The following is a 15,308-nucleotide window of genomic DNA, read 5'->3' on the forward strand; positions in this document are numbered from 1 at the left end:
ATTTTTGCCACTTTGTACAGCCTAGTATCCTATACATCCAAACTCTAAATCACTGCTTCCTGATTGTGCTCTGGTTTTTCTTTAGCTGCTCTCCCTACAGACTTTGACATCACTGTGTGCTTTCCAGTTTGTCTATGACCCTGCATTTCATCATCAGGTTTTACTCCACAGGACCTGCTGGCCTTCCACACATTGAATTCAGCTCCTCTGTTCACATCTTGACATTTACTATCACAGAAGTATTCTGCTCTTCAGTTTCATGTGTCTCTGTGCTCCTTGCTGTATTCTCTTGTTGGCTGCTTGATTGCTACTATGCATCTGAATGTTCACCAGCTTTGCATTTAAACTACAGTCCCTGACACAGTTGGTGAAGTCTCTCTAAGCTGATTCTTTCAAGGTCCTGTTGTCTCCTGTATGTATCACTAATTAGCTCATATTATAAAATACAGTATTGCTAGATTATTTTGCAAGATTGTATTTGCAATAAGATTTTGAAGAAACTAGTTTTTGCAAAAGAATAATTTCCTTTATACTTCTGATATTACCTATGTTGGAAGTTTACCTTTCTACTCTTCACACAATTTTATGTGCATCTCTCCAGTTACCAGTAACACAAATAATCCTCCTGGAGAACACAGCAGACCTTTCTCCATCACAACTGGTAGAAGGACTTAGTACATTTTCCTTCTTTATTTAGCCCTGTAGCCAGGTTGTACTTTTGCTACTGTGATCTAAGGAACAAGGTACTAAATATGTCCACCTTTCCTCTTCATCTGCTCAGGGGAATGGGATCCAAGACAATGCTCTGATTTTCTTGTTCTCTGCTTTGATACCTTTTAGGAAGTCTATGTGCCACATCCTTGCTTTCTGATGGCATGTCCCTACATGATCCATCTTCCTTGTGTGGCATCAGACACACAAATAGAGCCATACACAGACATTACACAGGGAGGGCTCAAACACTGTAGCATTTGTGTCTTAATCCTTCTTCAATCTCTGCTACTCAGCATTGCTAAAGCCTTACAGGTAGGAGATGTCTCTGACAGCCAGGATTTTAAGAGGCACATAGGCACTTACTGATAAAAACAGGCACCTTGCAGAGTTTCTCAGGGTGGCACTAAGTACTTCACTGCCTGATTCCCACAGATTTTATTGCAATTTAAGTAATAGGAGTCACTTCTGAAAATACCATTTGGTGCTCCTCCCTATCCTTATAAGCCTCTAATGTCTTTAAACATTTGGCCATTGAATTTCCAGATGTGACCTCCTCCTGGGTGATCACATGTGCACACCTCTTGATTAGGAGGCCATTTAATGGTGGCATGCAGTTTTCTGAACCAGGCACTGCCAACTCTGATCCCATTTACTTAGGCCTGTGAACAGCCAAATCTGACTTCTTCATGCTCCCACTTCCATCTGGCATCCTCCAAGCAACACTTACCACTGTTTCAGCTCAACAGCACCAGCTCTTTTCCTCTGGACACTACAGACCCAGATGCCAGCCAGCAGGGAAAAGCAGCTGCACAAAGGCATGCTGAAAGCCACCTCCAGATCCTTCTGCACTAATTTCTGCTTCTTTGTGACTCTGGTAGCACCACCTGTACTGTGCAAGGCTGAATCTTGAGTAAAACTCCCAGACTATACACACAGGCACCACAGTGCTGCATGACAGGTATTTCACTTCCAGCTCATGCTGTGCCCTCTGTTTTTATCACCAGCTGCTCTGGTGTAGTAGGTGATTATGTACTCATGGACTGGAGAATAATATTAAAAGGACTTTTTGCTTTTTTTTTCCCTGTAAACACAACAGCTTCCTTATGACCACTGAAACATTACTCCCCCCAAACATTACTGACAAGCCCAGACACACCAGGAAATTAAAGGTAACAACTACTCATCTGGGCTGAAACATCTTCTCACATTCATTGCCTTTCTCTTTTCCCATCCATACCTTTATGGAACCTTTACTAGTTTGGACTTCCAGCATAAATTAAATTTTTCTTTCCCTGGCAGATTTACTTTAGATTTTCACCAGTACTTTAAGGCCCCATTTGTGGTTTAATTTGAAAAGACGTGGTGCCTGTAGGGATTAGTGAAGTGCCTTGCAAAAGCAAGGGACTCAGTCTTTTAGTGGAATAGAAGTCTAGAAGACAGTGATAAAACTAGGAACTAGAGTACAGTGATATTGCAGGTTGCAGTAGCCTTCACTGAAAAATAATTGTTGCTATCAGAAGAATGTTCTTATCATCTAGAAAATCAACCAGAACTCTCAGTTTTGACTTCAAAGAAAATCCAGCACTCTCTCACCACAGGGCACTTATCACATTCATTAATTCTCAGGAAAAATTCTTTTAATGTCTTGAATGCATATTTACAGCTTACTTTAAATTTCTCTTTAATATTACTTTAAAATAAGAGAAAAACACCCATTCAACTCATATAAATTGACATACCATCCTCTGGAAATATCATAAGAACAGGATAATGGTCTTTAAGATTCTTGTGACTCGTTTCTCTAATTTGCTGACTCCATAAAACAATGACTGTGGCAATCATTCTGAACCTTAATGTTCCTAGAAATAATGTATTAGCACTTAATGCATGGTAGTGACACCAAGTATTGATGAAAAGTGTTACATGCAAGATCAAGTAGCCTCATCAAATGCTAATTATCAAAGTGGGGGCTGAAATGGACTTATCAATTCTAGAGGAAAAATTTTTTTTCCGTAACAGTGTGTGTGAAAAACAAACAAATGTGCAGGATAACAGCTGCAGTTGCACAAATAGCTGCATAAATACCCAGTTCCTTCCTGCAAAGACTGGAGCTAAATTTATATGATTTACTGAGAGGTTCTTAAAACCTGCAAGTATCTGTGACTGTGAATGAAGGTGAGGCACAGTGTGATGCCAGCTTTTTCTAGGACCAGGTTGGACCTGATTATTTTTGGTTTGTAATAGACCAAAAACTCTAGACCATGTCTTCTCTCAGTAGCTCATAGAGCCATGCAGAGAGCTAGAGAAGTCAAGTAAATTAATTTCCTTAGCTTCTATTTCCCCTATCCTGCAATCTAATGATGCCTGAAAGTTAGAAGAAAAAAAAACCCAAATATTTTTGTCATTTTCTTCTGAAGATTCATCTGACATTACCATCCATAAAAGCACTGATTATTCTGGCTCACAGCTTCTCAGCTTCCCCAAATGAGGACTAATTAAGCATCACGTGGATGAGCATCATGAGAATTATATTTTATTCAGCCTTGTTTCTCTCAGACTATACTCAGGGTATAGCTTTCCACCACAAGGTTTTAAAAAGGTTTATAGTAAATAGTTTCTTGAAATTCTGGGATCAAAGAACATAAAAATCAAACATAGAGACACAGGAAGGCTTCAGGTGAAAGCTTGACCAGTAAAAGATCTTAATTTAATCCCACACTCATAATTGTCCTTTTGATAACTGTACAACAAACTCATCAGGATCCTGTGCAAAGCCTCCTGTAAGAAGTCCCTGTCCAGGGAGAAAATAATGGTAAACAAACAAACGAACCCTCCAAGCAAAAAAAAAAAAAAAAAAGAGGAAAATATACACTTTAGTAATTTCTGCTCAAATGTCATACATGTAGACATAGTGTGTGCTGGATGAACAGGATTTTATGGCATGGGATAAATACCAAGACAGTGTCTCACTTGCTCTTGAGACTTCCAAACCAGTAGTTGACTGGCAGGTACTGTAAAGTCTCAAGATTAGCTGTGTGCAAAAATTATTTTAGTGGCAAAATGTTTTCAGGTTACTACCCTGAGGAGCATCTGGGAAAAAGTATATTGTTTTTCTTTTTCTGGCAATGGGATTTCATGCACAGTTGAATAACCCTTCTAAAGCACAACTTTCTCTTCCTAGTTCCTGTAAAAAATTAGGTTTTATGTGGTTCTTGCAAAATCTTTCAAAATATATTTGTGATGAGGCATACTGCAGGAAAAGGGAAGATTTATGTGGTTCTTGCAAAATCTTTCAAAATATATTTGTGATATTTTGAGGCATACTGCAGGAAAAGGGAAGACACTGTCTCTAACCTGGTAGTTCCCTAAAGACAATTTTGCTTTGACCTGGATTCCTGGTAGCTTATGTAATCAGTTCATAGACTGAGTCAGCTCATGAGCCTCATTTGCCACAGTTTTGACAAACAATGTAATATATCCCAATATGCACAGAGTGTATTCAGAGACCTATTGGTAGCCCCCTAAAACAGCTGCTTACATTCCTGCCTAAACCTTTCTGTTTAAAAGAAGTTAACTCCTTCCCACGTACAACCATCCCCGCCCCCAACAAGATAAAGTTATTTAGAACAGGCAATGTCTGGAATTAAGTATGAATAGAACTGGAAATGTACAAAGAGAATTAGTTTATATTAGACCCTAGCAAAAGCTCTTATGCATTTTTTTGTGACATATTTTGATCTAAATTACAGAAAGAGGTTGGATGAGTATTTCTTCTCTTTTGCCATTTTGACTGGTGCCACCTCCTGAAATAGCTGCCCTTGATTTCACCTGTCTTGCTCTTGTATCCAGTCAGTTGTCCTTCACAGTCAGCAACAGAGCAGGTTGGACGGAACTTGGACTCCCAGCCAAAGCTGAAAAATACCTGAATTTGACTTATTTTCTCAGAGCTTGTTGTGCACTTAAAAATTCAAGGTTCATTTTTAGTCTCTGGATTTTAGGTATAATCTGTACGCTTCTCATGGTCAGCACATTTAGGTTATCAGCCAAGGCTCAACCAGAGTTCTGCTATTACATTTTCTCAGCTAAAATTCAGCACTTCTAAATAACTGATAAGGACACACTTCCAAATGATTTATATAGCAAGACACTTCAAGGAACATTTTTCATTTCAAATACTGTCAATCTTTGGGATTGGGAGTGTGCAAGACATTGTTCTCAGCTTTTCCTGAACATGTGTCCTCCGGTTAGGAGCTTGAACTAATACTTGCAGATACAAATTGACTTCTTGTGCATGGCGATGAGTTGTTCAAAACACACACAGAAGTTCCTTCTGTGGGGAGGGTCCTTTCTTCCTCACTCAGCTGTTACCCTGGTGTTCACAAAGCCATGCTTCATTATTCATGAGATGCTTTTCTGTCAAAATCCAGGGGATTTGGAGCAGTACTGACCCATGACCTTTTCAACTAGCCGGGACGAATAATTCATAAGGGGTGAAAATGGAAGCAAGACAAGCCATCTGAGGCCTAGGCATGATTACTTTCCAGGGGGACCTTCCCCACTCCCCAAGGAGTCTCAGTTATGAACCACTCCTCTGCACCCGTAACCTAATTCAGCTTCAGCTCCATCACAGGCCTGCAGCACTACTTACATCTTCAATAAAAATCCATTTTGCCAGTATGATAGGACATGCTGCACGATGGAAAGACACTATTACCTTTCAGATGGAGATCTTACATTTAATGAGTGATGCTCAGCATGCAGCAAAAATCATACAAGCAAATTTAGTTGCAGGCAAAATTAGGATTCCAGCATTGCCCCTTTTAAATTAAATGCTTCATATCCTGGCTGTTGTGGAATTCCAGTCACTATTTTATCCAGCTGAGGTGACTTCAAGTTGATTCTTCTACCTTTCAAGCATGCCAAAGTTTGTAGTCAGTGAAGATGTTTTTTAAGACCATCATTCATTTCAAAATACATCTTGCCTTTTGGAAAACAGCGGAGTTGGTTCTGCTTAAAGAACAATGAACACATTATGGACGGCCAGCAGTCTTCGATTATTAAATTAATGATATGCAGACCTGCTTTCAAAACATGTGATTTCATAGTCTGGTCTGCATGTCAGTGCCCAAAATGTAGAAATCTGTGCCTTCCTGGAGGCTTATAATAGTCTAACGACTCATAAAACAAAAAAAAAACGTGTCAGCTCAGTGTGGAAGTCTGGTTTCAATTCACAAGAATTGACAAAAGCCACAAGAATAAAGCACCACGCATGAAATAACTTCTAAGGGGTGGAATATATGCTACGTTTACTGAAACGTGTAAAATTTGCACCTAAATTTTAAGTTCCTGCAGTAACTTAGGCAGTAAGCCCTAGATGTCTCTGTTTCTTCTCATGTCAGCAGAGAGAGAGCAGGTGCTCCAGATGTAGGCGCCTCAGGTCTGCAGGGAAAACTGATGCTTGTTTAGAGGAGACTGCTTTGCTGGGCACCAGCCACTTGCCTTGAGGTAGGGGACTGGATGTCATTCAAGAACTCCTGTAATTGAATTCTGCTTGTTCAAAGGACAGGCTATAAGAAAACTGTGTTGAACTTTTTCAAAATGTAGAATCCCCCTGCAAGCTAAACACCAATCCTGATATGTTTCAGAGAAACTCATACCTTCTGAAAGGAATAAAGTTCCTTTATTTCTTTTTATGAAGAGATCTACTAAATAAGCAATGAAAAAGTGCCTGGAAATTTCAAGTGTGGGATATAATGACACAATAAACCAAATTTACATTCTAGTTAAAAAATAGCATAAAATTGCTAGATACTGAAACTGTAAATTTGTTGTTTCCCTTATAAGAAATAAGCTTTGGCTGAATTTGCTGTTGCAAACCAGTAAGGGCCTGAGGTGGTTAGAGAGACAATCACTCAAGGGCTGTGACAATGACATGCAGGACAGAGAGGTTCCTCTTCAAGTGGGGAAAGAAAAGGTGAGACATTTTCCTGCAGCAGAGCTCACGGGTGAGTTCAGCAGCTACATGCACAGCCTTCCTACAAGCTGCCCATGCTCTCAGCAACGCCCCTGAGCGCTTCTGAAGCAGCAGTAGAATCAGTTTGCAGATTTGTCAAGATGTCAAACGCTGAACAAGACATACAGGGCATTTACCTCAAAAACGCCAAATGCATTTTAGAGCAAAAAAATCTGAAGACAAGATTCTCACTGCCCTGAATGCCTTGATGTAAAGCTCATGGGGCCCATTGTTTATGCTACTCTGGCTGGCATTCAGCCATGTGAATAAAAGAAAAGTGCTGAACTGATATTCTGTCTAAGGCTGAAGCATCATTAATTGCTTCAGAGCCATGTCAGGTCTTAACAGATGGCAGAGAAGAGGCTGAATTTCTGACATTTTTAATTGAAATGTTACCCCTATTATTATGGGATTAATAGTTATATAAAAATAGCTGCACAATTTTAATGGACATTTGATAAGAACTAAATTCTGTATTTTTTGTAGACTTAACTAAGAAGCCTTAAAAACAGGTGAATGCGTGTTTGTAGCTCTTGTGATTTCATTCCTAATATTACAAGCATTTTTCTGAAGGTTGCTCCTACAGTCAAGAGAACGTAGTGAAAACTTCAGCCCTACCTTTTTTTCCCCTATAGATCTAAATTAATTGCAAAGCTTTCAAAGGAAAATGTTTAAATCCCTCAAATTAGAAAGCAAGGTTTCCATAAGCAGAGATATCTATTAAGACATGTAAATGCCACACTTGTGGTGACAGGGTGCAATGACACTTTTGACAGAGGGAAGCCTCTTTTCACTAAGGTTGATCTGAGCCACCAAGACTCTTCTTCCCTGGCTGGATTTTGGCCAAGACAGTTTTGACCAGCAGTGATAGAGGCATGTGCTCAGCTGCCTTGTCTGCAAACTGGCTCTATGCCCTGAGGCAGAACCACTCCCAAAACCTGTTTCCACCATGGGCTTCATTACACCCCAGCTTAGACGAGCTTTTGCCCATGGCACCAGGTACATGTCTTCCCATCTGCTGCAAAGGACCCAACCAAGCTTCCTGTGGGCTGGATTTTGATGATCATAAATTGTCACCAGCAACATCAGGCCCTTCTTGTCTTCTACCACTTGTGTGCAAATGACAAAATTGTTTGAGAAATGAGTGGGGTCTTGCATACCAGTTGTTCTGTTAAAACAGGGGAGAATAATCAAGGCACTTTTTGTTTCATGGCATAACTTCTGTGGTTTAGTAGCTCAGAATGAGTCTTCAACATGACTCTAACAAAAAAGGGTGAGTGTTGTGTTTCTCTTGACTAGCACAGGACCAGAAAAGTCAGTATCCTGTCTCTGTAAAGTCCAAATGTGTCACTCTCAGTGCCAAAAACATGGGTGTCATTTACTTGACGAGTTTGAGACCCTCCCTCATGTGTAGTGCTTATGCTGCTTCACAGATGTCCCAGTACATCTTGACACCCTGCTGCTTTGTGTAGGGGCTATATCCTCACCTTCATCCTCCTGCTGGGGGCTGAAAGCGGGGGATGACCTTACACCACGGAAACCCTTCCTGAAAAAGGCATGTGGAAGAAAATGGGTGCTATTACAGTTGGACTGAGCTTTCTCTCTGGCTCCTACATGTGGATGGGCAGCAGAGGGAGGGGAGCAGCTGAGTCAGGAGCAGAGAGTACTGCTCCAGTGTGACAGTATCCTCTCAGTACAGTTTTTGCTGGACCTGCATCACACATGGTGTGCATTCAGGCACCCTGCCTCCCCCAGAGCCCTTGCAAACCTGTGCTGCAGGGGCCTGGGGCTCATATCGTGGGTCACAGCAGGGCACAGCTACGAGGAGTGACTCCACGGTCTGGTGCACCACTCTGGCCTCATAGGAGAGACCCACCAGCACTACAGATGGACATAAGCAGGCATTTCTGCCCAAAGCAGCCCCTACAGTTTGCTGCTTGTCCCTCTCCCAGCCATCTACATGCATACCAGCATGGGCAGTGGCTATAACATAGATTGCCTCCTGCTCTGGGCCACCACAGGGTTGGCAAGTGATCCATGTTTGTCCCTGTATGGGGACATGGATGTGAGGGGACAGGGGGAGGAACAGGGCAAGGATGGTTTTTTTCAGCAGAGACATAATGTGTGGGAAGACCCTGTCATGCTGAGGTTATCTTGGCACTATGAGACTATGAGACACAGCCTATGAGGAACTGGTCTATAAACCACCTGTGGGTGCTCATCTGCACACACACTGTGTAGATGACTGGGCAGGAAGGACAAGGCAGAAGAGCTTTGGGACTGTAACTTTTCTCCCTTCTCTTCTACACCTTCAAACTGCAAATTGCCAGTTGAATTTCCTTATGCATAGAAACAGTGGGCAATTGCAAAGGGTTTCAGTGTACCCCTGGTGAGTTTGGCTTCTGTTTCTGCCAGGGCCCCAGAAGCAGCCTCTTGGAAGCTCCTTTTGGGACCTGTGGGGATGTCTGGGAGGATGCTCTTCTGCATCCTCTTTTGAGAGGAGGAAGGATGGAGAGTGCTGCACTCTCAGCATGTGTGATGGTTTAAAAACTCCTTGGGTTTTTCTGAACAGCAGCTATTTGCTGGGTACAACACTTGTCAAAGTGCAGTGCATTCGCTCGTCCTCCAGTGATCTGTACAGAAATAATTATTCCAAAAATCTTTTTTTATCCCCAGTGTGTGAATTTCATACTGACACTGCTACCCTGCAGAGTAACAGATATATTCAGGGTAATGGGATCACTCAAAATTATTCCCTTCTACAACAGAAACTTCTGCAATAGTTGCACTGCTTCTAACAGATTGTAGGATTACGTTTTGTTTTTTAAAGTGTTGCAGTATTGTGAATCCAAATTAGCCTTATCCTCTGGCTTCTCACGCCTGCCCAGTGATTAATGCAAGGATAGGAATGGCAGATGCCAAGTACTGTCACACCAGGATGACAGCACCATGTGGCTGCTTCATGCGAGGGTGAGCCATTTTGGAAGAGGTGACCCAAGGGCATGCCACCTGCTAAGGATGCCCAAACCCCCCTGCACCCCACCTTACCTGGGCTGGGGCACTGGAGGAGAGGTGGGTCAGGTCCCCGATCCTGGCAGCTGCCCGTGGGTCACTGGAGCTGATGAGGACAGGGGCACTGATCTCCATGGAGTGCCGGTTGCTGGCAGCTTGGGAGGATTTGTGTGTCATGCTGAGGGCGGTGAAGGAGTGGCGCTTCTTGGCGTTCTTCTTGCCTTCCACCTGCCTCTGGGCCGCTCCAGCAGCCCCCGCACCGGCCAGCGTGGAGCAGGGAGCCAGACCCACCGCCGCCGCCGCTGCCACCGCCACCGTCTCCGTCGCCAGCGGCATGTCACAGCCAGAGGCGGCAGCCGAGCACGTCTTGTCCATCTCCATGAGCTGCTTGGCAGATTCATTCAGCTGTGTGGGGAGGAAAAGGGAAAGATAAAAAGTTGTTGAGAGTGATAAGGTTCCCTCCACTGCAGAAAAGGAGGCTCAGTGAGACTTATCTCTCTCTACAACCACCTGAAAGGAGATTGTAGCATGGGGAAGGTTGGCCTCTTCTCCCAGGTAACAACTGACAGGACAAGAGGAAATGGCCTCACGTTGTGCCAGGGGAGGTTTAGAATAGGATATTAGGAAAAAATTCTTCACTGAAAGGGTTGTCAAGCACTGGAAGAGGCTGCCCAGGAAAGTGGTGGAATCACTGTCCCTGGAGTGCCAGGGGAGGTTTAGAATAGGATATTAGGAAAAAATTCTTCACTGAAAGGATTGTCAAGCACTGGAAGAGGCTGCCCAGGAAAGTGGTGGAATCACTGTCCCTGGAGATATTTCAAAGACTTAATAGACATGGCACTTCAAGACCATGGTTTAGGGGTGGGCTTGGCAGTACTGAATTAACAGTTGGACTGGATGGCCTTAGAGGTCTTTTCCAACCTAAATGATTCTATGTTTCTATGAATTTATTTGATTTATGAGGCCAGATGAATTATTCCCATCCACTTGTTAATGCCAGGCAGATCAAAAGAGGCAAAGTAAGCATCCAGAAGAGTTAAGCTAGAATCGGGCACCATAAATTGGTCCACATGAAGCTACAACATTTAAAAACACAGCATTTCCCAAAACAGCTTGTCCTGGGCTGCTCAGTCAGAGCCTGGGGAAGGAGGCAGGAGCCTCCTCATCAATGTTTTGCTATTCTCAGTTCCATCACAGGCCTGTGCTTGACGTTTGCCATACATGCTTTTGATCCAAGGGTACAGCTTCCAAATCTTCCCAGTTTCATTTCCCTGCCTCCTACCTAACACAGGTTATCCAAATGCAGATGCAAACTGAATGCATTTTCCCTAGCTGTATCACCTAAACTTTGGAAGAGCTTGATGGCCATTGCAAGATTTGCTCAGGGTCCAGCCTGAAAACATGGTCTCACCAGTTCTTTTGAAGGGTTTAACACTTGACCTACAGCCCCTGAACTCCACACTGGGAGGCTCAGGCCAGCTTTCAGCCCACTGCTCCTCATCCAATCCACACTCACAGATAACCTCGTGTCTATGCAGGCCAGAGGCATGCTGGGTGGCACAACGCTGTCACTGTAGTCTCTTACTTCCCATCCTTCATAACTCATCCAGGAAAGCTACACTGTACATGGCTGGAGAGATTTCAGGTGCACAGGGATGCTACCATCACTAATGATACATTAAGTGCGCTCTGAAGTCAGCAGTGCTTTCTGCACAGCACTCATTGCCAATACATCTTCCCTCAAGGGATGTTAACAGCTGATAGAAAATGCCACATTTTGCCAGCAGACCTGTATATTAAACCAGGATACACCACAATGTGTTTGCATTTAATGAATAAAAACAACATATGAGAAAGGGAGCCACAGCTAATGCACACATGCTTTTGCATTCCCTGCTATTCTGAGACCCACATAAACCAGAGGTGTATATAATACTATTCCGGACCAAAACGAGGCCAATTTTGTTTTTCTATAACTACTTTTATGAATTATGGCAGCATTCAAGAAACAGTTGAGGACAAGGTCCTCCAAGGCTCTAAATAATAATAAAAAAAAGAATAATTTCTGCTCCAAGCCAAGCCAATTTTGAAACCTAACACAAGTGGAAATAAATGAGAAAAAGAGAGGGAAGGGAAAGATAACAACAGAAACGTGCAGTTAAACAAACATGTAACTGCGTAGCTTTTATAACTCCCAACCATGCTGAAAATAAAAAAGTAGATGTTGCTAGCCTTAGGCCAGTCCTCCTGAGTTTGAAAGCACTTCTGACTCCATGAGGACTCATTCAGTGTAACAGAACACTAACCTAGAAAGTAAACCTCAACTTGCAGGATCATTCTTTCTGTGACAGCTTCCACTAAGTCAACCAAGAGCCTCCAATTAATGATGCTCCACTACTTTCAGAGCTGCTGGGAGTCCTGCAACCATTCAATTAGCAAGTCATTTTCCCAGCTGCACTGTCCAACTTGAGACTGCACTTACAGCCAGCATAGTGCACTGCACCTGCCAATTTTCGCTGATAACAGCTGATCCTATTTCAGATTCTTCAGAAATGTCCATTATTTCCCACTTCATCATGCTCTAAATTGGTACAACCTAATATTTGCCAGCAGGTTCCAAGTTGCAAGGAAACCAGATGGCTCCCCTCTCTTAAGTAGGTGTTACAGCTCTGCTTACCCCATTGATGAAGATAGTCTAGCTGAATTACTTGCAATATTAAGGAGTAAAGGATAAAGCTATCAAATATGTATGACTCTTCGACAGCAGAGGGTGAGGAAATTTTTGCTAATCAATAGCAAGAAGAAAAAGAATACATTTTAACTCTTTGAGATAGGAAAAAATAGATTTAAAAAAAAGAATTTAGAACTTCTGATTTTACAATGTGCTACATGTGGACAATGAAGTGCTCCTGCTCTTGATATCAAGTTCTGAATCTCTTGTAAGAATTAGATTATAAATCCAATTGTCTGGAATCCAATTTAACACTGAAGCTGTTCTTTTTAAAACAACAAAATCCCTTACTTTTTTGTTCAAAGTGGCAGCTAGTTGAAATGTCAATAAGAAAGCATGCATCTAAACATGAATTGATAAAAAATAACCCTGTATTGATATAAATGAAAGTAAATCTCTATATCAGTAGAAGATTGAAGACAGAAAGAAAACTCTTCCCCAAACAGTAAAGCTAATGAACTTTTGAGAATGTCAGAGGCTTCCTGAAATACTGGGAAAAAACTATTTTGGTCTGCCAAGATAAAAAATGCTTTATAGCCTTACAACTTTATTTTTGTAAAGAACTGTTTTTAAACAGCTTTGCCCACAGAGGCTGGAAAGTACTTCCAAAATAGGCTATGAATACCAGAGAAAAGTCTGCTTACTACTTTATAAAAGCAAACAGTTCTTCCTCTTAAAAAAAAAAAACAAACTTCTAGAAACCTTTTTTTTTCACTTAAACATGATTGCAAATTTCTTATTTTAACTCTGAATATGTAAACAAGCATTGCTTTCTGGTGTCTGTCATCTGATCTTCAGGCAGATTTGCTTCCAGATGAGAAGCTTAATGGAAAGTTCTGACCCACAGTCAGTGTCAGGAATTTGACATTTCTGGAAGCCTGCAGCTCATGACAATCTCTAATACCAGAACTCAACTTTCTCACTCAGTTTTGAGATCTTCTCTAGAAAGATCCTGTATTTGAATTTGTGGTGCTGCTAAGCCCAAAGTGACTTGAGACTTATGCCCTTGAGACTGCAGAGAGACTTATTTTACCCCAAATCCATTCTTTGCAAAGGGGATGTCCTAGAAAACTTGACATAGGATTTAGAAGGATAAGGCTTGGATTTGAGTGCCAAACTAGTCAAACATTTCCAGCAGCCCTGCAATCCTGTCTAGAAATGCAACATCTTGCAACAGCAAGCCTTATATTATCTGAGGGACTTTATCATGCAAGAGATGTGATGAGACGGTGCAGTAAAACTGTTCACAGTGTCTCAGTGACTACTGGCTGTGAGTCCTGCATGCTGAGATAAGGATGCACCAGTCTCAGTTCATGGACCTACTGTGCCTATTTCTCAGGAAGACCTTCCCCAGCTGTGAGTAATCGTTCTGGAGACAGCTCTAGCTTATCTGGTTTTGGGAGTAAAGAAGGATGGGAGTGGAATACCTCTGTGCACAGAGGCTTGTTCACCTCCAAACAACCTTTTCTTACAATGGGAGCAGTAATCAAGTGCTCTTCATTAAAAATTTAGTGGCCTTGATCAGGAAGCCATACTCTTCACCCTGCCACAATGCAAGCTGTTATGACATTAGTGTCCAGGGAGAGAGCCCATGCGATATGAACTAAGGGAGAGATTTTTTCCTTCTTCTGGCTTTTAGATATGACTGTCTTAGATACTCTACTTGTGACTTTACCACATAGGTGACAAATATTAAGCTACATCATTCAGGACTTCTCCACTGCCACAATATTTTTTTATTACTCTCCACATAAATCTCATTTTTTTTCTCTAGAATGTATTATGGTGAGTTTCTCTCAGTCTCTGTTGCACGTGCTTGCATGCACAGATATACACACACTTCTAATACATGTGGGTTTAAAAGGGACCACCTGTAAATGCTTTCAACTTATTTCTCTTTTAAGGATGAGTGGATACAGGAGAAAAACTGTCATCTACAGTGACAGTCCCATGTGGGACCAAATATGTCCTTTATATCCCAATATAACTTAATGAACTACAGTTTCAATGGGCAACATTACGCACCTACTTACATACCCCAGATGGAATGAAGAGTAAGGAAAACCTACTTTTTGTCCAGTGTGGATGAAAATTAACTCTAGGTTTAGTTCAAATAGCAAATTATTACTTTGGAATTTATTGTTGCTATTATTATGGAACAAGAGAGAAACATGGGAAATGTAGGTCAGATTTAAATAATTTATCCTTACTACATCTCCCTTGACAAATATGCCAGTGCATTTACTAATCCATGTTAGTGGCAAAATTATTCTATTCCAGTTTAGACTTCCAAGGGACACTTTGATACACTGTGCTCACAACAGCAGCTCCTGTGTTGTGGCGTTTCCTTGATAGTGCTGTCTTCTGTAAGAAGGAGGACTATTCTGGTATTGAATACTCTTACTTTCTAGTCATTTAGGTCTGGGTAAGGGATTAATTTCTGGCTGACATCTACCCTACCAAAGACAGGACCTCACTGTGTGTCTTACAAATATTCTTCAGCATGTACTTGACACTGTGCAGACCAAAGTGGTACTAATGTGTGACTAAAATGTCATTCTTCTCTAAATAAGAAAAGATTGCTTAAATTCTCAGTTTTACACATGTGATTCAGTATTTTGATAAACTGGAGCAAATTTGGACCAGAAAGTACACTTTATTAAGACTTTCACTTGCTACAAAATCTTTTTTTTCTGTCTTGATGGAAACTATTAGCTAAAGAATGGTGCTGTTCAAATACAGGTATAAGACTCAAACAAGTTTGAAAAGCAAAAAGTTACATATCCCCTCAAATCTCTACATATCCAATACAAAAGAACAAATTGGAAAGAAAAAATA

The 15,308-nt window shown here is 41.6% G+C and overlaps 1 protein-coding gene across 1 annotated transcript in view; it reads right to left on the reverse strand.

The window, feature by feature from the left end:
- The window catches only part of SH3RF3 (SH3 domain containing ring finger 3), a 92,531-nt gene that overhangs the window by 52,571 nt on the left and 24,652 nt on the right, over positions 1-15,308 (reverse strand). Inside the window, exon 4 of the mRNA XM_041468403.1 lies at positions 9,776-10,144. Coding sequence (XP_041324337.1) covers positions 9,776-10,144 — 369 coding nt within the window. The remainder of the gene's footprint in view (positions 1-9,775; positions 10,145-15,308) is intronic.

Source organism: Pyrgilauda ruficollis, unplaced genomic scaffold (genome assembly GCF_017590135.1).
Source record: "Pyrgilauda ruficollis isolate IOZ18807 unplaced genomic scaffold, ASM1759013v1 scaffold22, whole genome shotgun sequence".
In the NCBI taxonomy this organism is placed as follows: Eukaryota; Metazoa; Chordata; class Aves; order Passeriformes; family Passeridae; genus Pyrgilauda; species Pyrgilauda ruficollis.